The 23,452-nt window shown below is 38.0% G+C and overlaps 1 protein-coding gene across 1 annotated transcript; it reads right to left on the bottom strand.

Moving 5' to 3' along the window:
- Nucleotides 1–303: 303 nt before the first annotated feature.
- PARD6B (par-6 family cell polarity regulator beta) lies at nucleotides 304–18,787 on the bottom strand. Its single transcript, XM_036752200.1, has 3 exons — nucleotides 18,079–18,787; nucleotides 10,685–10,907; nucleotides 304–3,408 (listed from the first exon to the last, which is right to left on the bottom strand). The coding sequence occupies exons 1-3, from the start codon at nucleotides 18,142–18,144 to the stop codon at nucleotides 2,585–2,587; spliced, it is 1,113 nt and encodes a 370-aa protein (XP_036608095.1). The 5' UTR covers nucleotides 18,145–18,787; the 3' UTR covers nucleotides 304–2,584.
- Nucleotides 18,788–23,452: the final 4,665 nt, after the last annotated feature.

A 23,452-nucleotide genomic window follows, 5' to 3' on the forward strand; every position in this document is an offset into this window, starting at 1 on the left:
ACTTCCCTTTGAAGTAGGATGGGATATGAGTATGAAATATTTCTTGTGGAATATTGTCAGAAACTGTTCATGTTGGGTTTGCTAAACAATTTCTTTTTAGGAAAATTCTTTGTTATAAGGGAAGGCTCACTGCGTTAAGGAATGGGAAAGAACATATTCAGAAAAAGATTATATAACAAAAATATCAATAAAATTAAGAGGAAAACTTTCTGTAAGATGAAAACTTTGCAACACCGACTTTGATTCAGTCACAATTTATGTAAACAAGCATTCTTAATATAAGTCTTTTTATTGTGTTTACAAAAAATACTACTGAAACTAATTTGATTTCTCAAAAATCGAAGTTCATTTAGTGAAATATCAATGTACATTTTATATTAAAGTTGTAGTAAAAATACTGACATTTAATATTTTATACAAGTCTCATTCATGTAAAAATCACATAGCATGTAAAATTTAATTAGAAAACTCATAATATTCACAAAAGTATATGATTTTGTTGACAGCTCATGAGAACATTGTCTTAAACTCTGTTAAGATACTGAACATAAATTTCACAGTTAAGTTTATCTTTTTTAGTATTATAGGAGAAAAATAACTTTAGAAAACATATTTAGTTCTAAATCCAGTGTGCTATGTATTAATAAGATGCACTTGAAGTAATCTGTTTAGACTACCAATGAATTGTCATTTTTAAACGTAATAACAAACAATTTTTATGATACCCTTAAAAATAAATCATTTTCCAATTGCTGTATCTTTAATTTACATTAGTCTGGTTGAAAATCAAGTTTGCCTATATCCTTAAACAAGATAATTAGTATTAAAAAACGTGCTAGCAGCTTTGACTTTCCATTTTTGGAAAGTTGGAAATTTTTTTGACAAAACTAAATTTGGATTGTTTAAAAATTGTACGAATTCCTGAATTTTTCCAAGAAAAAGCTTAGACGTTAACTTTGTAAAATAAAAAATTAAGAGGTAGTGTGAAAGGCTAGTGTTTATATTTTAAAAGCTTAACTTGAACCCCTGCACCATTAACATATAAAACGATTGAACAATCTATGTGCTAACTTTTTATTATTATTCCATTCCAAAGTCACTTAAAAAAATAACAGTGGAATATGAATGGAAGAACTCCAGTGAATTTAAAAAGAACTAGAGTATAAAACCTAATATTATATAATGCTGTGCAGTCAGTATTAGTTTAGTGGTACTATAACAAAATACATTTAAGTATCCTGTGTTAGGTTTTCAGTATTTTAGCAATACTTTCATTCTTCACATAATTTTACTATATATAAATCCTTCAAAGTGGAGTCGTATAATTCTTCATTTTAATACCACACATTATAAAGGCATTCACACTAATCCCATCACAAAGTTAATTAATAAATAATTAGTTTGGGGAATGTGTCCATAAGTCATAAGCAAAAGGAAACATGCACTTCTTTATAGTAGCCTTAACTTCTATATACAGTGTTCATGCACAATTATAAATACAAAAAAAAAATTAAGCAAAGAATGAAAGTTAGCAGCATTACTAGTTCTATTTGGATGCTTGTGTTAAATAAATATCCTCTCATAAAATTAATGCAAATACACTGTTTGCCACGCATAATTTGTCCTAAAGTGTAGGCAGCTTTCCATAATCCAGAGATCAATACCATTAAAAGAAAATCAAAAATCTCTCTATATAAAAAAGTGCACAAGTTTGTCCTATATATATGTAGTTCTCTTCTCTTAATCCAAGTGCATATTATACCCATGAAAATTCACATTAGAGTACATTTAAAAGGCACAAATGTACACCAAGACAAACAGAAACAAAGATTTTTTTTTCCATGAGAAGTGGTAAAAAGGAATTGTCTTAAGATTCCCTCTAAGACATCAGGTTACAACAACATGGAATAAACTCAGTAATTTTACAAGGTATGGTATGTGTGAGTACCGTCTTAAAACAACTTTCACAAAACTTCACTGCATTCAGGAAATCACCTCTATGCTTCATAACAAGGTATATAATTTTTGAAAGCTGTTGATTTTGATTCTTTGAAAGTAACATAAAACATTGTGTTGCAATTAGCAAAATAAGCATAATGCAAGAAATCAGAGTCATAAAATACTGTAAACCAAGAGAAGAGAACTGGTCCTAAAGGTACCAAAAGGAGGTGGAATCAGACTTTCACATTAGAATCAGAAGACTGTAGCTAAGAGCATTAATACAGAATAATTTTACTGGGCTCTGCATGGCAGGTTAAATATACAACCACTTCAACAGGAAATGATCTAATTCATCTTGCAGTACTGAAAACGTACCCCTTTACTCTAACAGTATTCCTTACAGACAGAATATCCAAAGTTTATAATTCCACTTCCAAATGCTCCTTAAATTCTAGTCTCAAATTCACCTCCAGTCCACAATTGTTATTTACATTAGCCATAAGATTAAACTAACATTTTAAAGCTTTGTTATTGTTTGCATGTACACTTTATGTCACTGGTACAGAGGTACACATGCTTTTGAATAGCCGAATGTAAAGTTCTATGGCACCTTCATTTTAGGAAGCCACCCAGACACCAAATGTCATAATGTTATAATTGTTCCATCTTCTTCTAGTGGTTTTTGATCTGAAGCATGTGTTTCATGTTCCATCTTTGTGCCACTTGTGTGCTGTACATTCACATCATTAGGAATAAAACCGTTTTGTGATGACTCAAAACTCAGTTCAATTTGTGTTAGCGATTCTAAGCTCTCAGTCATAGGAACTGCCTTGGGTATTTGCTGAGGCATTCCATTATCTTCAATAATTATGTCTTCCTCATCACTATCTTCATCTTTAGGATCAAAATTTGTCTCAATATGTGGCGAGTAGCTGATAAGGCTGTTATCAGTAGACTGACCTGAGCTGCCAGAAGTCCGACTATTCCTGACAACATTATTTCTCTGGTTTGCCGGTCTTACAGTTATAATCAGGTTACGGCTGTTTGCAATCATCATGTCTGTAACTTGATCAAGACTTTTTCCTGAAACTTCTATTCCATTAACTTCTAAAACCTCATCATTAACTGCAAGCAAGCCTGTACTTTGAGCCAGGCCACCTGGAACAAGCCTGGATATGAAAATCCCTGGTACTTTTTCTAGGCCATGTGGTGTGACTCTTACACTAGAGCCATCGCGGATATAGAATCCTAGTGGTTTTTCTGTTCCATATTTGTAAAGACGAACTCTTCGATGCGTTTCTGGGAGAATGTCCACATCTATAATGGAAGATACTGGTCTAAAGTCTTGTGGCATACTAATAACTATGTTTGGTTTCTTTTTATGGTAATCAGGACGTAATACATTTGTCAAGACATTCTTCTTCTTTGTTAGAGTATCTGTACCAAAGGCACTATAGTCTGCTTCTTCTGTTTAAAAAACAAAAACAAAAACATTGATTTATCAGTATTCGTCTATATAGAAAGGCCATCAAAATATCCCATTGCTCTATGATAATGGTAGCAGAGTAATATACCAACAAGGATTTATAAGTTACTTATAATGAACGTAACCAATCAGTGACTTTATTCAATTTATAATTTAGTGCCAGTGTAATAATGATATTCTAGAAAAACCACTAGATGGCCCTCTTTTGTGATAATCAGAAAGTACCACTAAGATTTTTTACAAAGTTGAATCACATACACAAATCACAACTGTCTACTACATGCAACAGAGACTTAATTTCTTTTTGAATATATGTATTTGGGGCTACAAATTTTCCATCTTGGAATTTTTTATTTACGATGATGATAAAATAAATTAAGCTCAAATAAAATTAATATGACCTTATAAAGTTGCAGTTAAGTTTTCTAAGCACAACTAGTAGCCAAGGGACTACAGATTTATAGTCTTTCCTAATATATTTTTTTCAATTGGGTCCAACCTCATGCTTGAATAACAATGCCTAGGTACAACTGCAAGCTCATGTGATACAAGAAAGTTTAGGATTGAACTAGTGATTAAAAGGCAGGCAGTAATATACAGAAATGTGATAAAGCCACTACTTAGCATGTATTTATGAATTACAAAGAACAAAAGAGATTCAATAATTTACATGTAACATCACAAAATTTCACTAGATTTCACATGAAATGAGGAAAGCAAAGAACAGATATGACCGGTGGAGAAACACAAGTCAAACTCAGTATGGCTTACTTGGTCATTTATAGAATCTTTCAGGAGTTGCTTGCTGCCTGTGATTTTGTACCATTGGGCCCTTTTTGTTGTATTATTACATATTTAGCTTTTATTGTTTAAAATACTGTTTCTTGGGGCAGCTAGGAAGTACAGTGGATAGAGCACCAGCCCTGTAGTCAGGAAGAGAGTTCAAATCAAGACTCAGACATTTATATGGCTCCATGTGACCCCCCCTCCCCCGAGTAAATCACTTAATCCCAACTGCCCCCCCCAATAAAAAATAAACTATTTCTTATAAAGGACAAATTAAACATAACAGAGCCAGAAGCAAATCAAGCAGTCCACTGGCTAATACAACAAGCAGTACTTGACAAAGAACTACTTCCAGAAATAAGCAAAGTAACTTCTCAAAATTAACAATGATAGAACAAAAAAATTATACTTGGCTATGATTTTAATAAATTTTTTTGGAGGGGGGAAGGCAGGGTAATTGGGGTTAAGTGACTTGCCCAAGGTCACACAGCTAGTACAAGTATCTGAGGCTGAATTTGAACTCAAGCTCTCCTGACTCCAGGGCCAGTGCTCTACTCACTGCACCACCCAGCTGCCCCTTGGGTGTGATTTTAAAGTAAATTTGGATTAGCGGCTAAATTTTAAAAGCATTAATTTCCACATGCCCTATTACATCCCTAAAGTAGGGAGAGTTTTATATATTAATAGGAGCAAAACCTAGAAAATGACTGAATTAATTGTGCTAATTGAGAGCCCAATGTATTTTAACAGTTATCTAAAATCTCAGTTTCTTTTCTAGGACATAAAAGCCTACATACTTTTAGCTGAAGTATTTGCTGAATTAACATTACTTATACCACGTCTTTTAAAAATATTTCAAATTCCCAGCCTGTGTTAAAACATCATTTTCACAAAAAAACCTCAGGAATATCAATAAAGGTGAGATAAAACAAAGCACTTCTGATCCCAAAAGGAAATTTAATGCTATTGTTAGGAAGAAATGGGAAACACTTAAAGCTAGATGTGTAAGTCATCCCTGCTGAAGGCAGACATGTCATTCATAATTCATTGTTCACTTCAAACACTTTGTATAAACAACAAAAAACCCCTAACCACTGAGGTAAAAAAAAAAAAAAAAAAGCTGAAATAACAAAATACCAAACAAGCTAACATTATGCTTCCAAAATTTATTTAGAATGGTGGGAAAAAATGAAATATGTACCAAATATTTACCAGCTCTAAAACCTGTCAGATTAAAAAGAACTTCAATTTTCTCATTTTTTCAGCTCTGCTTGAAGTTTAAAAGTTGTCAAACTACAAGACATTTGAAACAAGAAAAAAAGTTGCTGACAATTTTGTCAGTCAAAATTTTACATGGGATAATTAGCAAATTTTAGACATATCCAAAGGACAGAAAGGCCGTTCCTAATATCTGGGTTCCACAAATACATCATGCTCTATATTAGCAAGGAGCAGTATTCTTATCACCCTTAATGATCCATTTTAGACAGTTTGAATAGACAATGTACAATGTTTTCTTGTGGAAAACAATTGTTTGCTTGAAAGGCTGTTTGGCTTTTTAAGAAATATCTAGAAATACCTATACCTTCTCTTTGCAAAACCTGGTACGTAAGCAAATTAAGAAAACAGCTACACTGAATCTTTTCTCAGAACATTTCATTCTCCAATAATGTGTGAAGAAAAGTCTACATAAGGCATATGTACTAGTGAAAAATATAAGGATCCCTAGCTATACAATAAAATTATCTTCCTTCACAAATACTCATGGAAAGCTTAGCCAGAGAAACTAATCTGCATAATTCAGCCATGCAGCCAGACTCCATTTGTGCATTCTTGACTAAATTCTCAAAAGCAATATGCCCGAGTACAAAGGCACCTTTGTTCTCCCATCTAGCTAAGCAGTTTACAGCTACTGGGAAAAAAAAATATTTTGGCAGAAAGCCACAGTACAGGGTGTTAGTTTAAAGTGTAAAGGTGAATGTCCAAAGAGAATGTAAGCTGACTTTCCACTTTAAGTCTATATGTATGCTCTGGAACTAAAGAGACTATGAAAAATAAATTGGAAAGCTCTGATCAAATTAATTTAAAGCAAAAACTCTTGTGTGCTACTAGAGGTCTTTATATTAGTGCCATAGTTAGTAATCTTCTAGACTAACACCTGACTTACTCAGCAACCTCAAGAATCCAAAACATAGCCAAGAACCTAGGAGGAAAAAATTGAGCAGTTAAAACATCAAAATGTTCATGAACCAAATCATGAACACTTCACTTAGAGTTCAAGAATCCCTCCGGTTCTCAATCAGAACCTATTTATTCTTATTTTAGGCCATGTGATTTGGTATAAAGAACAAAGGACTTTAGGGTCAGGAGACTTGGGCTTAACTCTTGGTTTCACTACTTATTAGCTGTGTCTCGGGAGCAAGTCATTTAACTTGTTTTCGGTGTCTTCATCTGGAAAACGAGGCTAATTCAATTTAGCAAATATTTATTAAGCTCTACGTGCAAGATACTGTAACTGAACTTATACTATCTATTTCACATCGTTAAGAAAAGTACTTGGTAAACTGCAAAGCACTATTTAAGTGTTATAGTTATAGGCAGGCACAGGACAACAGCAGTGACAACTAAAAGCCACTGAAGAGATAAATATTAGACAAAGTATCTCAAAAAGCACAGCATTCTGTGTCTATAAAGAGTGCACTGTATAAACACTTTTTCCTGCTTAAGAATACTTTTTACCTTTTAAAAATATGCAAATATCCCTAAAATTATAAGAATTAATGAAGTGTGTTCCTTCAAACTGATGTTATTAAAACACCTATTTTATATATATATATAAACACATTCTAGATCGAAATACAGATAATACTTTTTCCATTAAAAGTTTAAACAAGATTATTCATCTGCAAAAGAATTGTACTAGGTAGGGGTTGTTGGCTATTAGGATAGCCAGACAAAAATATTTCCACTCTCTAGGAGGTTACAAATGAACAATGCAGGAGACAAAAGATGTCAATATATGGGGCAGCAGTGTAACTGGGCAGTTCACTTCAGTTTCCTCATTAAAATGAGGGAGCTGGAGTAGATCTCTAAGGTCTCTCCCTTTCAGCTCTACATCTTATGGTCCTAGGACTATGAAGGTAGAGTGATAGACTTAAACCCTGCTATACAAATAACCACAATTCTGCACAATCTTTGTTACAGCCAAGAGGATTCAGTTATTAGAATTATCAGTCAATAGTCTGTATCATCTTTAATACTATCCTTTGGCAAACACGATGGTTGCTTTATTAGCCTAACTGTTACGTATCAGTTAAACAATGACTGTATATAATAACATGTGGTTTTCTCTTTGAAATATGTTTATGATGTTTTTTTGTACTTCAGGTTTTTGTTATGAGATCACTACTAAGTAAACATATTTTAACATTAGCTTTCTTTAAAAACAGTACCCGTTTACCATTTAAAATGTCTTTCAAAAAGCAATACCATCTAAAGATGCCACATACGCAAAAAATTAGGAGCAAATAGAATGAAACCTTCAAGAGTGACATCTTATCTGATCTGAACATTTAATTGTGTGGCTTAAGAAGCAGAGGTAGAAGCACAGGAATAGGTTCTTCTTTCCAAATACGTAAGTTATAGTTCCAAAAAGAAACACAAAATGAAGGCAATCACAACAATGGGTCCTTTAAGTAAGTTCCTTGAGGACAAATATAATTTTGTATTTGGTATATTCATAATGCCTACCCAGGTGTAGGACTATAACAAGAACTTCTTAAATCTGAATAACAGAATTTATATTTTATAACTAAAAATCATAAAGAATTACTAAGAAACTAAGCAACTAATGCCTAGACTCAAGAATACCACCACAGTTTTGGGACATTTGGGGGTCTTCTTCCTAAGAAAAGGTTACATAACAATTCTCCCACATCTGAAGGACCAAGGGTCCAAGTACCTAAAAGTCATTCATTTTGGACCTATTTCTGCTCAAATACAATTTTCCCACTGCATAATGAAAAATTCTTATTACATACGCTAAAGATACTCCTCCAGTGTATAGATAACCAAACATCTTAGGTGTTTACTATGGGAGGCACTAGAGATAAAACTAGGAAAGATAAGTCTCTGTCCTCGGGGAGCTTACGAACCAAAAACATTTTTCTTAACGTTTTGGGGTAAAATTTACATCCTTTTTGGCAGAGCTCTTTTGCACAAGTAAAGCCAGCCCAAGTTTCAAATACAAATAAATGTATTTCCAAACTAGATCAGGAAACTCATTTCAGCTAAATTACGACGCACTGGGGAAGTAAAAGCATTAGATAAAAATGTAAACATTATCAATAAGCTAGTGTCTGACATTCTCACTCTAAAAACATGAACATGGAACACAGCTGAAATAACTCATTTTATTGTTATTAAAACATAATATTCCCTTAAGAGTCAAACTTAAAACCATTTTCCAGTTTGCCTCCTCCATAAATTTAATTAGGATATCTTTCATGCAGTTGACCAAAAGAAAAAAAAGCCAGATAGTAATAGAAGACCTATAATCTTTTTTGTAAAAATCACTTTCAGGATTTAATTTTCTCTCTCCCTTTTTTTCCTATCATTCCCATGGCAACAGCACTAGAAATATGCACTGTTTATCCTCTGCCAACTAAACCCAGCCTTTGTAAGAAAAACAGGTATAGTATTCAATTGGACCGCAAGCCCCAAAAAGTTAAAGGAAAAACAACTGATTCAAGATGCCAAGATTTCCTAAACTCTAACAAAAAAAAAATACTTATCCCAACACTAAATGATTTATAAAGAATCTTATACTCTGGGAATCTGTTTCCTTTGAATAATAAATATAATCTTAAGAAAAAAATCACAACTTAAAATTTGTATAACAAGTTGTCCCCAAGGTGTATGAAATTGCTACCTATGAAAACAAATCAGTTTACTATCAACTAAGGAGGAAGATAGTGGCAGCATAATATGATTTCCAAGTTTAAAGCTGTTTCTTAGACCAAATAGTACCCAGTTATGTTTACATAACCTGCTGTATAAATAGTCATTAGGTGCTGGACATGAAAAGTATCAAAATAAAGTGTGATGAGGTATAGCTTTAAATGGACTAATTGTACTTTTTCCTTGACAGAAAAGTTGTCATTTGCATTAAGTTACTAGAAAACACAGAGAACTAGGACAGAATAATCTCTGTTGAGTAGAATTTCTCCCATTAAAATGTTGCTTATTTCTACAAGGCCCTAAAAAAATTCTAAAGTCTTAATGACAATATATGCCAAGTGTTCATTTTCACTATTTAAGAAACTGATATGAAGAAAAGCTAAGAAAAATAGGTGTCTTGTTTTGACATCTTTATTGAAACTAATAACCCCTGTAAAACTAAGAAATGTTGGAATAAACACCTAAAAAAGGAATTTAGAAAGGTACAGACTCTTAGAAGGTGGTAGGACTGAATTCTAATGTGAAGTTAAAGGCAAGATAAGAACTAAATTAATACAGAAAAGATATGTTATAAGCCAACTCCTACAAACCTTACATAAAATGATTTATCAACTTTTACCATGCAGTAATTGAAAAAGCTTAATGTTCACATTCTACCTGTTGAATGAATATTATGAAAAGCACTACATGGTTATTAGAAACTCCTACTACATAAGAACGTATTATGTAAAAATTAAGGCACAAGGGTAAAAATGACAAGTGTGGGAAATTTTTTTCATATAAAAGGTTCTTTAATGACTATCGATCAAGTTCTTACTCTCTTATGTCTTTTTAATGTTTTGGTACAGCTTGAAGCAAACCAGAGAGTTCAGTAATAGAATGTTGTATCAGGCCTTAAAATTTAGCTTACCAGAACCTAGATGCTATATACATGGCCACTGCCTCCATTCCAGTACTGCTGTGATATCCTTCTTTTCTCCCACTGTTTCCTTTTATAATACAGACGCTGAACCTGTTTCTAGTTGCTCCACACTTCATTCACCAAAAATACAGAAGGCACAAAAACACCTCAAACAAACAGTATGAAAACTAAAGTTTTTTCTCTTAAAGGTTTTTGGTGCCATAGGAGAACTTGTTTAATACAAAAAAAATGCTGTGATTTCAAATCCTTTTTTGCATCATTAATAAAGAATATTTACTGACCTCTGAAATAAACCTATAGACCAGTTTTCCTGTCACTCACTAATCATAGGAAACAATAAATCATAATATAAGCAACCACAGATCATAGACTTAGAGCTCGAAAAGATCTGAGAGATCATTTAGGCCAACCTTTTCATTTTACAGTTGAGAAAACACTATGACCCAGGGAGGTCAGAGGTCCAAGGTGAGTTTTGTACCTAATCCAACAAACCAATTTAAAACATTAACAACAACTTAAAATCAGAGTAAGTTCATTCTTTCAGGAAAGTCTAGTGATTAGCAACAATGATTTTCTGAAGTCATACCTACCTTTTTTTTGTATAAAAATCCTAAGCAGCGGATTGGCTGTTGAAACAGCTTTATGATAGTTATCATCGTTATTTATAGGCAGTAAGTCTCCATGAACGTCTGCATAGCCTACTAAAACTTCAACATTGGGTATCTTATGAACATGCTGTAGTAATCCATAAAATTCTTCAAATTTTCCAGGTTTAGAACGTTCCAGAGAAAATCGACGAAATTCTGCTCCAAACTATAAACAAAATATATGTAATTACTTTTAAGAAAAATATCAAAAGTCATCATTTCAACATCAACAAACATTCAGTATTTGTGTGCCAGAAATGGTGCTAAGGACGGGGGACGTTAAAAGTCAACAGGATACTGATGTTATGTAGTATCAGCAAGTCAAAGCATTTCTAACTAAGCAAACTATGAAATAGTCAACAAGTAAAATAATCCTTCTATTAATCAAGAAAATACATTTCATACATTACCAAAAGAAAGAAATATAATTAGCACTACAGTATAGTGGACAGAGCACTGATTTAAGGCAAAAGACCTCCAACATCCTGGCTCTGCCAATCACTCACCACCTGGTTTCTGACCCGGGCTGTAATATGAAGAGGGAGATGATTTCTAAGGTAGCTTTCAGCTCAAAATCCAATTATTTCCACCTCTGAGAAGGTTGGGAACCTGTCCTTTTCTCTGTCGCCCTAATCTTTCAATGGCTAGGACAGTCACTCTAGAGAATCGGGTTCTTGGCTCAGACCTAGACTCAAGACCTGACAAAAAGGACTCTGCTACTACGTGAAGCCAGTGCAGAGACCAGAATTTTATCTACTCCACCCATCCTCACATAACTTTAGTTAAAAGAAGTTTTCTTTCCATACTGACTGAATCCCATTTCAATTCCTAGCAAAGAAATAAAAATATTTTATTTTTCTTCTAGGAGCTTTCAAACTAGTCTGGACAAATACACTAGAAAAAGTACAAAAGTAATAAACATATGCAAATGACAAAACTTGTAGTAACTTCAAATTGGATACAGAGATGCTTTGGGGTCGAATATATAAAACCTCACCAAAATGCCCAACTATTTCAACTTTACACAATTTTAAGTGAAATGCAGAACTCAAGATTTTAAAAGATATAATATCATCAGTAAAGGCATTGTTATTTTTGAATCAGCATAGTATAGTGTAGAACAGTAATATGTCCTAGGTTTTAGGTCTAGGTTAGGTGCTAACCCCACCACTTGATAGCTATGTGTCATCTTACTCAAGATAACTTAGCCTGCTTTTTCATCTGTGAAATGGGAGTATAACTAGCTTATCTCACAGGGTTGATGTGTGGAAAACATATGTGAAATTTCTTTGAAAACTGTAATATGACATTAAATGCCGAAATCTAATTTAATACTTTATGTTTTCACTGTAGGTACTTTCTGCAGAACTTTTCCAAGATTAAGGATCACAGATTTAGATCTAGAATATATCTCATATTATTTAACCCAATCCCCTGATTTTACAGATAACAAAAATAATGCCATGGGAGGCCAACTAACCTGACCAAGGTCAAGGGTTAAAACAAAACCCATGGGTGAGAGTCGGTGAAAATTGATGAGGTTAGAGGAGAGCCAGTGTAAAGAGAAAGGAGCTTAAGAGTGAACCTTGGGAAACACCCATAGTTAGGGACATGATATGGATAGTGAGCCATCAAAGAAGACAGAACAGTCAGACAAGAGAAGAACCCAGCTTGAGAAGTGTCACGAAAACTCAGAGAGCAAAGTAGCTAAGAGGAAAGGGTGGTCAACAGTGGCAAATGCAACCAATAGACCTAAAACAGGGCTTCTTAACCTGGAGTCCATAAACATTTTTATTTTGATAACTATTTCATGTAACTGGTTTTTTAAGGCAATCTTGTGTATTTATTTAAAAACATTCTGACAAAAGGATCCATTGATCAGTTTCACCAAATAACAAAAGAGAAAAGGTTAAGCTGAAAAGAAAGACCATTTGGCAATTAAGAGGTCATTGATAACTTAGGAAAAGCAATTTCAGTAGAGCAATATATGTGAAGTTGCAAAGTCAGGATAAATAACAGAACCTTCTTTTGTGATTCCAAGGAGACAGAGGGCATCATATATGATTAGAACTGGGGATATGTTTTGCATTAGCTCTGGAACTGTAACCTTAGTTTATTTCACAGGATGACGTTTCAAAAAGTAAGGAATTGGGGCAGGTAGGTGGCGCAGTCAGTAGAGCACCAGCCCTGGAGTCAGGAGGACCTGAGTTCAAATCCGGCCTCAGACACTTGACACATGTACTAGCTGTGTGACCTTGGGCAAGTCACTTAACCCCAATTGCCCTGCCAAAACAAAACAAAACAAAAAAGTAAGGAATGATAGAGGCCATCTAGTGTCCTCTTTAGCTTTGTTGATGTTCAATCATGTCAGTCAAACCCCATTTGGGGTTTTCTCAGCAAAGATACTGGAGTGGTTTGCCATTTTCTCCTCCAGCTCATTTTACAGAGGAGGAAACTGAGGCAAGCAGGGTTGACTGACTTGCCCAGGGTCACACAGCTACGGAAAGTGTCTGAGGCCAGATCTGAACTCAGGAAGATGGAGTCTTCCTGACTTTGAGCCCAGTGCTCTATCCACTGTGCCACCTAGATGCCCTTCTTTTTATGTTGTAGATGAAGTAACTAAGGTAATTAAGTGACTTGCCAAACATCACAGTTAGCAAATGACAGACAGCAATACAAGTCTTCTGATGCCTCCCCCCCAAATCCAGGGATCCAGTGCTCTTGACCTTGAAGAAAACTATCCAACATTTCCTCTTTCATTCCTCAGAGGTCCTCTCCATCATGCAAACCCCTCCTCACATTCCTGTTATGTTTTCTTCCCCCACTGGAATGTAAGCTCCTCAAGGGTAGAGGCTATCTTTCTCTTTGCTTCTTTTCCTATTCTGTGCACGTAACACAGTGCCTGGCATTTAATAAATGCTCACTGACTTGTCTTGAGGGGAAAAAAAACCCATGGCTTCAGACCAACACTCTTCTCACTGCATCCTTTGATGGATTATTTGAGCACTACTATCAGAAAAGTAAGCACACTTACTACTGGCCAATCTGAGAATGAGTTTCTCCAAACCTAACTAGGTTAGCCCTTAGATGACAAAAGTTCTCCAGGCCTTTACAATGTGGTTGAAGATATATGCCACAGTGTATTTCATTGGCACAGCTTGCAAAAAGCCACCCCATGGCACTTTCAATGAGATTTTCATGGAGAAAGGCAGAAATTTTATATTATTAACATGTGCTAGTAAGATCAAAGGAAAGGTTAAATTGTTAAAACAAAGATGGAATACTAAGTAATCCAGAATCTCATTAGTATAAAAGATGAAACTCTGCCTCTACTACTTTACTATTACCCTTTGGCCTCTCATCTGGTCGAGTTTTCATCTGGCCAAGTGTAGACAATAATGCAGAAACATTCAACTGATTTGTGTTTTTCACTTCCTCAACAATTAACTATAATCGAGGCAGGTAAATGGCTCAGTAGTAAGAGTGGTGGGCCTGGAATCAGGAAGAGTTGAACTCAAATCCAGCCATTCTAGCTGTGACCCTGGACCAAGTCACTTAACCTCTCTCTGCCTCAGTTTCCTCAACTCAAAAATGTGCATAACAGCACCTACTTCAAAGTGTTGCTATGAGAATCAGATAAGATAATATTTGTTTAAAAAAGAAAATGGCATGTAGTGTAGTATCTGGCATAGGGCATTGTATAAATGCTTATTCCTTCCCTTTCCCTAAAAGGAACTGAAGTCCTATTCTGAAAATCACCACAAATCTCTTCATAAACATAACAGCAGCATAAAAATTAACAACCTAAATTAAGTACATACAAAAAAGCAATTTTCTGTAAAAATGTAATAAAAATTGCTGTGTACTGATCTCGTTAGACTATTGTACAGAATATTACTAAAATGCACAAAAAGGACATTGAGCTCTTTGGAATAAGATGCTGTATTTTAAAAAATAGGCATGATAATACAAGCATCTTCACTGAACGCAGCAAATTAGCCTTTCTTGACAAGTCAATGAAAAACAAACTTCACAACCACCGTCATTTTTTGTCTTTCAATTCAAGCTTGTTGTGCAGTTTTTCTGCAAAAGAAATTTACTTCTCCCCAAAAATAAGATGACAGCAAAAAAAACTCCTTAGTTTACCATTTACCTTTAAAAGTTGGCCTTTCAATCATTCCTTATCTACTATGTGCTTAGATCACCCACGACCTAACTAGGGAAAATATTAAATCCCTATAATCCCTGACTTTTTGAAGTGTAGAGGTTTACATGGTTCCAGATTCATTTCCGAAACTCCCTTAGAGATATCTGCATCACTATTTTTGGTAATTCTATATAGCCAAATACCTTACTTGCAGCAAGTATTGGAACACACTCCAGTTTTAACAGGCAATAAATTAAAATACATTTCTGAAACATAAACACACTACTTTGTCAAGAAAATAAGGTGATTCATACCTACAGTTATCTCTCTGGAGTTTAGTCACACCTACACATTACAAAGTAAATAAAACTCAATAGAAACACCCTTCATATCAATGTTAGAAGTCCTATGACCACATGAAGTCAGATTCTTATTTTAATTGCCTTGATGCTATCAAAATATCATATTTATTAGTAACTAGAAGAAAACTTAAAGAGTGTTTCTCAACAGTCTATGTCAGATGGATTTCTCAGCAGCACTACCATTATCTCTAAAATTTTAATAAATATCTTATATTTAATAGCTTAACATTTTACATCATTTTGCTAAACATTTGCTATATAAATTCTCTTAGAGATGTTTCTTTTCCTTTAACATAAAAAGGATGGATATTTCGATTAAGGCAATGGAAAATTTGTATGACTTTATTGTAATCTGTGCTCTTCGGTAAAATCTGTTTGGTAATTTCTGGCAAAAAGTGTTCCGAATAACAAAGATATTGTTATGCCTTTTGCAACAACACAATAGGATTAAGAGGAACTTTTTTTTACACCGAAGGGGGAAAAACCCTAGGATAAAGACAAAAAGCAGACACAATCAACCAGTCTTCAAGAGAATTATTCAGTAGGTAGAGTTAATACCAGTTTTCCATTAGTTTACTCCTACCATCCAGCATGTCTATATGATTAGTAAACTTCTTCCATGGTCTTTGGATAATCAACTTTAAGATTGGCCCAGGAAAGGCAATCAAGTCAGGAGGGCCCAAAGCTCAAAGAATTAATCCTCCAAGGTCATCAAGGACATCATAGTGATAACTGGCTGTGAAATCTCTCACTTCAAGAGATAATTAGACAGGTAAATCTGCTACACAGGAAAAAATACATTTCAAATTCAAAGAATACCCCTGTTAATGGAAAGAAATAGATACCCACTCCCCTACCTTTCAAGGATCAATTCTGAACCAATAATAATATTGGTTTCTAATTCAGTGCCATTATATACAAAAGTTGTGGCATTAATAAACGATAATAGAGAACTATTGTTTAGAATATGTAGCTCAAGTTGATTTATTCCAACGTATGGATGTATGAAAAGGAAAAGTTTATAAAACTTTAACATATCAAAAATACCACATAAATGGTTTAACTGCAACTACATGTATGTGAGAATTTTAAATCAACTGGCAGAAAAATAGAGAAAATCTCAAAGTCCAGTCCTATAATATACATTATCTCAACATGCATTTGAGGGCCCCTATGCAAGGCACCATAACAAATGCTCGTAATTGTGTGGTCTAGAACAATTTGAAATTCCATCATACGAAAGATAGCACGCTTAGATTGAATATTATTAATTCATCAAAAAAAAAATGTGAAAGCCAACTGGCTAAGTAGAAGGCAATCCCTGGTTGTGAGACTTGAGAATTGTCAACCTAAGATCCTACAAAACCAAATCTGGTGATAGAACTGCTGAAAGGCATCTCAATCATTTTGCACAGACTCATTACTGTTATAGCACTACCAAGATTCATTTTGAATCATATTACTCATGCAAGCAATTTCAATTTGCAATGACAATTCCATGAAAGATGGAGAGGAGTATGTTCTTTTAAATGCAAGTCTAGAGTTTAATTTGATATGACTACATTTATTCGCTAATTAAATGGGACATAAAGTTTAAACCAAACTCTACAACATATATGGACACACACACGAAGGGAATGGAGTTTCAAAAATTAATTTTTAAAAACAAGGCAAATGTGGATATCCTTGATCTCATTTAAAGATTACAAAAACTCGGAAATACATACATGGTCATCCTCCCCTGAAGAAGACTGCATTTCCTCTTCTATGGAAGAGACTCTTCCCTAGCACCTTCATTCCACGGATCACCACTCACCAGGCAAACCTCCGGTGCTAGTGAATTCACTTACGTAATATTGTGTTGTACCGGATACATACACTATTTCGTAGCTATTTACTTCTGATAGGCAGAGACAGTCTTCCATTTACCTCTCCCGAAGCCTAAGGCAGTATTCGGTAGTTTTCTCACAAACTAGCTATGTGATTTATGCAGGTCTCGGGGCCTCAGACTCCAGGGTGCGGGTGGGGTGGGGGGAGAGGAGGCTGAACAAGTTCGACAGGGTTCCATCTAGTTAATATTACCTGAACTCGAGGAAAGGTTTACTGGGATCGAACTGTCTCCTCTTCCAAATCCATAGTTAAAATCAATCTCCTTTAAGAAGGCTTTCCCCGCCACCACTTTGACCACACCTTTCCTCCAAGGCTTTTAGTGATAGCCCCACTCCTCAGGCTCTCAGTCCACCTCTAATTAACTGCCTTGTAAATAGTGAAGTAATTTCACATTTTACGTATTGGGTTTTTTTTTTTTTGTGTTCTCTCAACAGGCCAAAGTTCTGCTGCGAAGCTATTAATGAAATTTCAAAATTCTGTTTTTATGCGTTAATACTCTCAAAGAGTAAACAGATAACAAGATTAGTAACAGACAGGACCTTACTGAAGCAAATCTAAGTCGGTGAAGTAAAGCTCAGCTCGGCTCAAGGAAACCCTCCCCGCTGACTGCAATCCGAACCAAAGCGAGCTTTGCCCCTCTTTCACTGCGGTGTAATCCCCTCTTCCTTCTCACACCTGCGGGTTACTAGCCGCGGGGTGGGGAGGTGAGGAATGCCGGTCAAGCTACGGATAACGATACTTTGATCCTCTCCAGTGTCCCGGGGCAGGGTAGGGGCAGGGGGGCGGCCAGCTCTCCCCGCCCGAGCCCTCCCAGGTCCTCCGCGAGTTCTCGGCCCCGACGTTCGGGTCGCACACGCGCCCACCCGGCGCCGCGCCATCACCCCTCGCCCTCTCCCCAGCCTCCTCCGCCCAGCATGCTCCCGGGGCCCCGCACCCACCTTGCTCTTCACCTCCATGGTGCCCAGCAAGCCGCTGCCAGCGCCGTGCCGGTGAGTCCGGTTCATGGTGAGCGCGGAGGGGCGGACCGTCTGTCCGGCCTGCTGTCCGTCTGCCCCAGGCGGCCTCCTCTCCCGCGGCGAGGGGACCAAGCGGAGGGAGCGCCTCCGGCCTGCGCCGCGCTCAAACCACCTGCAGTTGTTGTGGCGGTGGCGGCGGCGGCTCCTCCTCCTCCTCCTCGGGATTCCAGTCCCTCAAGCCGCCGAGCTGAGAGGGAGGCGGCAGCGCCCGGCTGGGGGCGCGGAGGCGGCTCAGGAGACTTGAGGAGGGGGAGGGGGCGGTCGCGAGCACTCAGCCTCGTTCTCAAGTGGCGCGATCTCGCGCGCACCCCTCACGCACCTGCAGTTTTCGGGGGGCGGGGAGACGCCACGACTGCGGTGAGCGCGCTCACCTGCCGGCCCCGACCCCGGAGGGGAGGCCGAGGAGAAGCGTCAGATTGCTCTCGCCCGCCCAGGGACCGAAGCTGCTGCCTGCAGCCGATGAGCTCTACTAGTTGAATGGAATGGAGAGGAAAGGAAGGGAGGAAGAGGGAGGGGGAACGTCACGCGCCCCTCCCACCCCCGCGCCCGCCTAGAGACGCCCGGGGGAGCACCTGAAGAGCGGGGGCGGTCTCCACCCCTTCCCCATCCAACCCCTCCTTAGACCAATGTTAAGGAGGAAAGTAGAGCGCATGCGCGGCCGCTGGAGTTTCCGCTGCAGAAGCTTGAGAGCGGGGGAAGGGCGGGGGTCTCGGCCGGAAGCGAGAGCGCACCTGGAGGAGGTCTGTGGGGACTGCGGGCGCGGAGCCGCCAGCCTGCGGGTCGTGCTCCCTCCCCGCCTCCCGAGGCCCAGGGCGCGCGCTCCAGGTCTGTGGGGTTCTGGGGCGTTTGCGAATGAGCACCTGTTACTCCGGTGGCTTGCGGCAGGGACTTGCTTGGAGGGAGCGCTGGATCAAAATGCATGTAAGGCGCTTAACGAATCTCAAAGCGCTGTATATCACCTGTTACTAAGTCAGCGTGCAAAAGCACCAGCTTCCTTGCGGGGTGCCCAAAGCAAGAATGGGGTTTGCTTCTTTCCAAATGCAGCCTTGGCCTTGGGGGCGCAGAGTCGTCTTCGCCGCCCGTTTGCGCTCCGCCGGTACCACTCTTACGCAACATTCCCCTGGCTCCCCAGAGCCTCCGCCGAAGGGTCTAGCTCTCCACACCCTTCCTTTTAATTAGAGACATCATTTATGACAGCCGCTACCCCTCATGAGGACCTTGAAAATGAGCCCCCCTCCCCACGGTATTTGATGTTTCGGAAGTTGCCATGGCCAAATAATTTATCCTGTGGGCGCGAGCCCTTTCCCGCTGTGCAGATAGGCTGGTACTTGGATAGCACACGCCCAATTGGTGGCAGGGCCTTACCCCATATTTGACCGGCTTGGAAGACCCTGACTACCTGAGTTTAGGCTCTTCTGGACTAATGTTTGAGCCGCTCCCCCTGCTGCCATGCTGTTATTTTCCTTCCAGCCTAACCTCAGTTCCTTTCGAGGTGCTTTAAAATGCTACCAACCCCTACCTGCGCTTTTCTGTAGTGGACCATCCAAGCCATGTCCTTTAGGGACAAAAATTTCCATTATTTTCCAAGTTTCCCTGGTAGGAATAGTACCAAGTTTTCATCAACAAATTGACCCTTACCTGTCATATTGGGGAGAGAGAAAAATGGAGGCTTCTAGAAATATCGCAAACTCCGGGAAAAGTCCCAGGGTAATTTGTACTTGGCCCAACACCTTCTTATGTGAGGTTTATTGAAAGATGACTCTGGAGTGGAAAGAATGCCAGACTTGAAATTATGGAACCTAGGTTTAAAATCCTAGCTTTATTATATACTAGCCGTGTGACCTTGGACAAATCACTTTACTCTTTTAAGACTCAGTTTTCTTATCTGTAAAATGGGGAAAATAATACATCTACTTCCTATCTTACAAAGCTGATTAGGAGAAAATGTTTTATAAGCATTAAGCCTTAAAAAGCTGCAGAAATGTTAGTCATCCTTACTGCATGCAAAGAACTGTACTAGGAAGTACCAAATTTAGCTAAGACTGTGTCCCAGCCATAGTGGTGTTTATGGTTTTGTACCATGGTGGTACTACAAACTCAGATAACTAAGATTCACCACTTTCCTAGTTAAGTGTTTTGGAAAAAAAGTCAAAACAAAGATAAGTTGCTTTGTCTGTGTACTTCCATAGTTTAGAGTGAGTTATTCCATCCCTCTTGGGAGATTTGCAAGATCTTCTAGGGCAGGGCCTCTACCTAACCTAGAGGGGAATAAGAAGGGAATTTGCCCCCTTGACCTTATTCTCTCTTTCTGCTAACCTGTGAGAAAGTTACCAAAGAACGGCTCACACAGCTTTGTGATTTCCCTTAGGTTAGAGAGGTCTAAGAGCTCCCAATTTGAAACCTCCTGATTCTACTACTTATATACGACCTCTTCAGCTAGTCTCTTGGGGCCTCTGTGTTGTTCAGTTGTGTCCAACTCTTCATGACCCATTTGGGGTTTTCCTGGCAAAGTTATGAGTGAGGCAAAGAGGGTCGTAATTTTCCCGGAGTGACATAGATAGTAAGTATCTGAGGTCAAATTTGAACTCAGGAAGATAAGATCTTCCTGACTCAAGACCTGGACTGTGTCCATTGTGCCATCCAGCTGTCCTAGCTACTCTGTACCTTTAGCCTTAAAATGAGAGTTGAAGTGGATGATCTTTAGGGGTCCTCCCTTCCAGTTCTAAATCCATTCTTACCTGGTAAGGTGGATTCTTTGTTGGGTCTCAGAGGTACAAGTATTATTATCTTTTTGAGATAAGGCAACTGAGAAACTCTTAAAAAAGTTCTTGGGAGGGGCTCTACATTCCTTAGGAAGGAGGGAAGTAGTTGGATCTCTAAGAGAATTCTTCCTCTGCATTTCTGTTTGCCCAGAGATCTCCTACCTCTGCTCTTTAGAGGTTAGGAGATGAAGTGGGGAGAAAGGGAGCTGGAGCCCACATAAGTAATTAAGGACCCTAGTTTATAACCTACTTTTCTCACCTCAATATAAATAGGAGGATGTTTCATTTTTTGTATTTTTATCCCTTGTACCTAGTGCCTGGCATATTTAGAGGCTTAATGAAAGCTTGTTGATTCACTGGTTTTTCATACCTTGGGAAATACATACTATGTTTTGTAGAAATCCTCCTGTCTCCCCCTAAAAGTATACCCTAGGCCAACAGATCCAGGTGAAAGAGAGTCTTTTGAGAAAGCCTGTTTGTCCAGGAAGTATGGATGGTGGTTTATAACTGTGTTTCAGAACCTCATGTTATCAATACTGATTTATCAGAGTTCTTCTGACAGAATGTACATAAGCCAGCCTCCTGTGGGCATTGCATTCCTGAAGGTATTGTCATGCCCCCTCAGGGTGTGGTTTCCCTTTACGTGGACTTTCCTTTCTAGAGGTAAGGGCAAGGCTTTTATGCTTCCTGGTTCTCCTACAAGGAATTCACTCAAAGGTTTGCATCACTGTGTAATTAGAGGTGTGAAAAAGTGGTTTAAATTTGATAAAGAGGAGGAGGGGACCATCCCCTTCCAGTTCCTTTTCCTCTTGCAGATTCAGCCTGTGATTCAGCCTTTCCCCAGCTGTTCAGAGCTCTTGAAGTTATGAGACTGACACTAATCTACCTTCATCCAGCCCTCCCCCAAATCCCCATTCACCTCTAAAGCAGAAGTCTTATATCCTGTTCTTCATTAGAGTACGGCTGTTGCATAGTAGGTACTCAGTAAATACTCTGAATGAGTGAATGAGGTCAGAGAGACTTACCTTTAGTGAATTTAAAATTAATTCAACAGTTATTTATTAAAGGCCTATTTCTGGGCATGGAGACCCAAGGACAAGACCTTAAGGAATTTACACTCTACCAAGAGATATTATAATTACACAAATAAGTAAATGCATTATAATTTCTGACACCACTCAGCTCCACTAAAATTTCTCTATTTAAGGCATACTGCCAGTCCTTTATCTGCTAAATTTCTTGGTCTTTTCTTATTCCGCATCTTTCTGCAGCTTTTGAAACATTTAACCTCCTCTTCCTGAATATTCTGTCTTCCTGGGATCTGCAAGAGATTTCCACTTGTCTGAAGTTTCTTTCTCAGTCTCCTTCACTAGATCATCATTCATACCCCGCTCCCTGTGTGTGGTTATGGCCAGGGCAATTTCTCTCCTTTGGGGCCAATTATCACCTATATGCAGAGACTCCCAAATCTACATATCCAATCCTCTTTTCTCTCTAGGGAGCCCTTCCCTGGCCAACTGCCAGCCAGAATAAATCAGTGAAAAAACATTTATTAAAAGCTTAGTATGTGTTAAGCACGAGATATGCAAATCTAAAAAAAAATAGGCTAAACAGTCCCTGCCCTCAAGAAGCTGAAGCAAAATTATAACCCACCACCCCGGATTTAGGGATGATGAGTGAAGTCATCAGTTAATTAAGTGATACATCCTATCTTGGAATAGTAGAATTGAGAATTGTTCCAGAAGATGGAGGTGGAAAGTGGGGTAGGTTATCTTGAGGGAGAGAGAAGGCAGGATGCTATTAAGATGGTACATTTGGATAAGTGAGATGCAGTAAACTCACCAATCAGAAGCCCGTGGCTTCAGGGCAGGACCTGGAGTGACTGAAAAGAGGTGTTTCCTGGAGCACAGGAGGGTGGCTTGAAAATATTCTATATGCATCTCAAACACCATGTCCAAAATAGAACTCTTTATCTTTGCCCACCCTTCTTCTTAACTTCCATATTTCTGTTTCAAGTATCACCATCCTTCGTGTTACCCAGATTAACAATGGAGTCATCTCCCATTTTTTACTCTCTTTCACAATTGGTCAAGATTCAGTAAGTCTTTATTGCATCAAGGATAAAATGTGAGCTTCTCTGGACTTTTGAACTCTAACTTAAATACCTAGACCTGATCTGTATTTCTAGAATGATTTCACCTTGTTCTCTCTCATGCATCCTGTGTTTCAGCTGAAATGGCCAACTTGCTGCTCCATGAAAACAATAATCTTTTGCACAAACTAACCTCCCGTGCCTGGAATGTTGTCCTTGCTTACCTCTACGTCTTGGATTCCATAGCTCCCTTCCACACTCAGTCCCTCTAAGAAGCCTTTACAGAACCTCTTCAAATACTCTCCTTCATTCCAGAAAATTACTTTATTACTTTGTATTTATTGCTGTATTACTTTGTATTAATTATGTACACCTTGTCCCCCCCACCCCAAGAATGCTTCTTAAGGGCCAGAGCTGTTTTGGTTTTGTATGTTTGGTGCTT

The sequence above is a fragment of the Trichosurus vulpecula genome, chromosome 3 (genome assembly GCF_011100635.1).
Source record: "Trichosurus vulpecula isolate mTriVul1 chromosome 3, mTriVul1.pri, whole genome shotgun sequence".
NCBI classification, from domain to species: Eukaryota; Metazoa; Chordata; class Mammalia; order Diprotodontia; family Phalangeridae; genus Trichosurus; species Trichosurus vulpecula.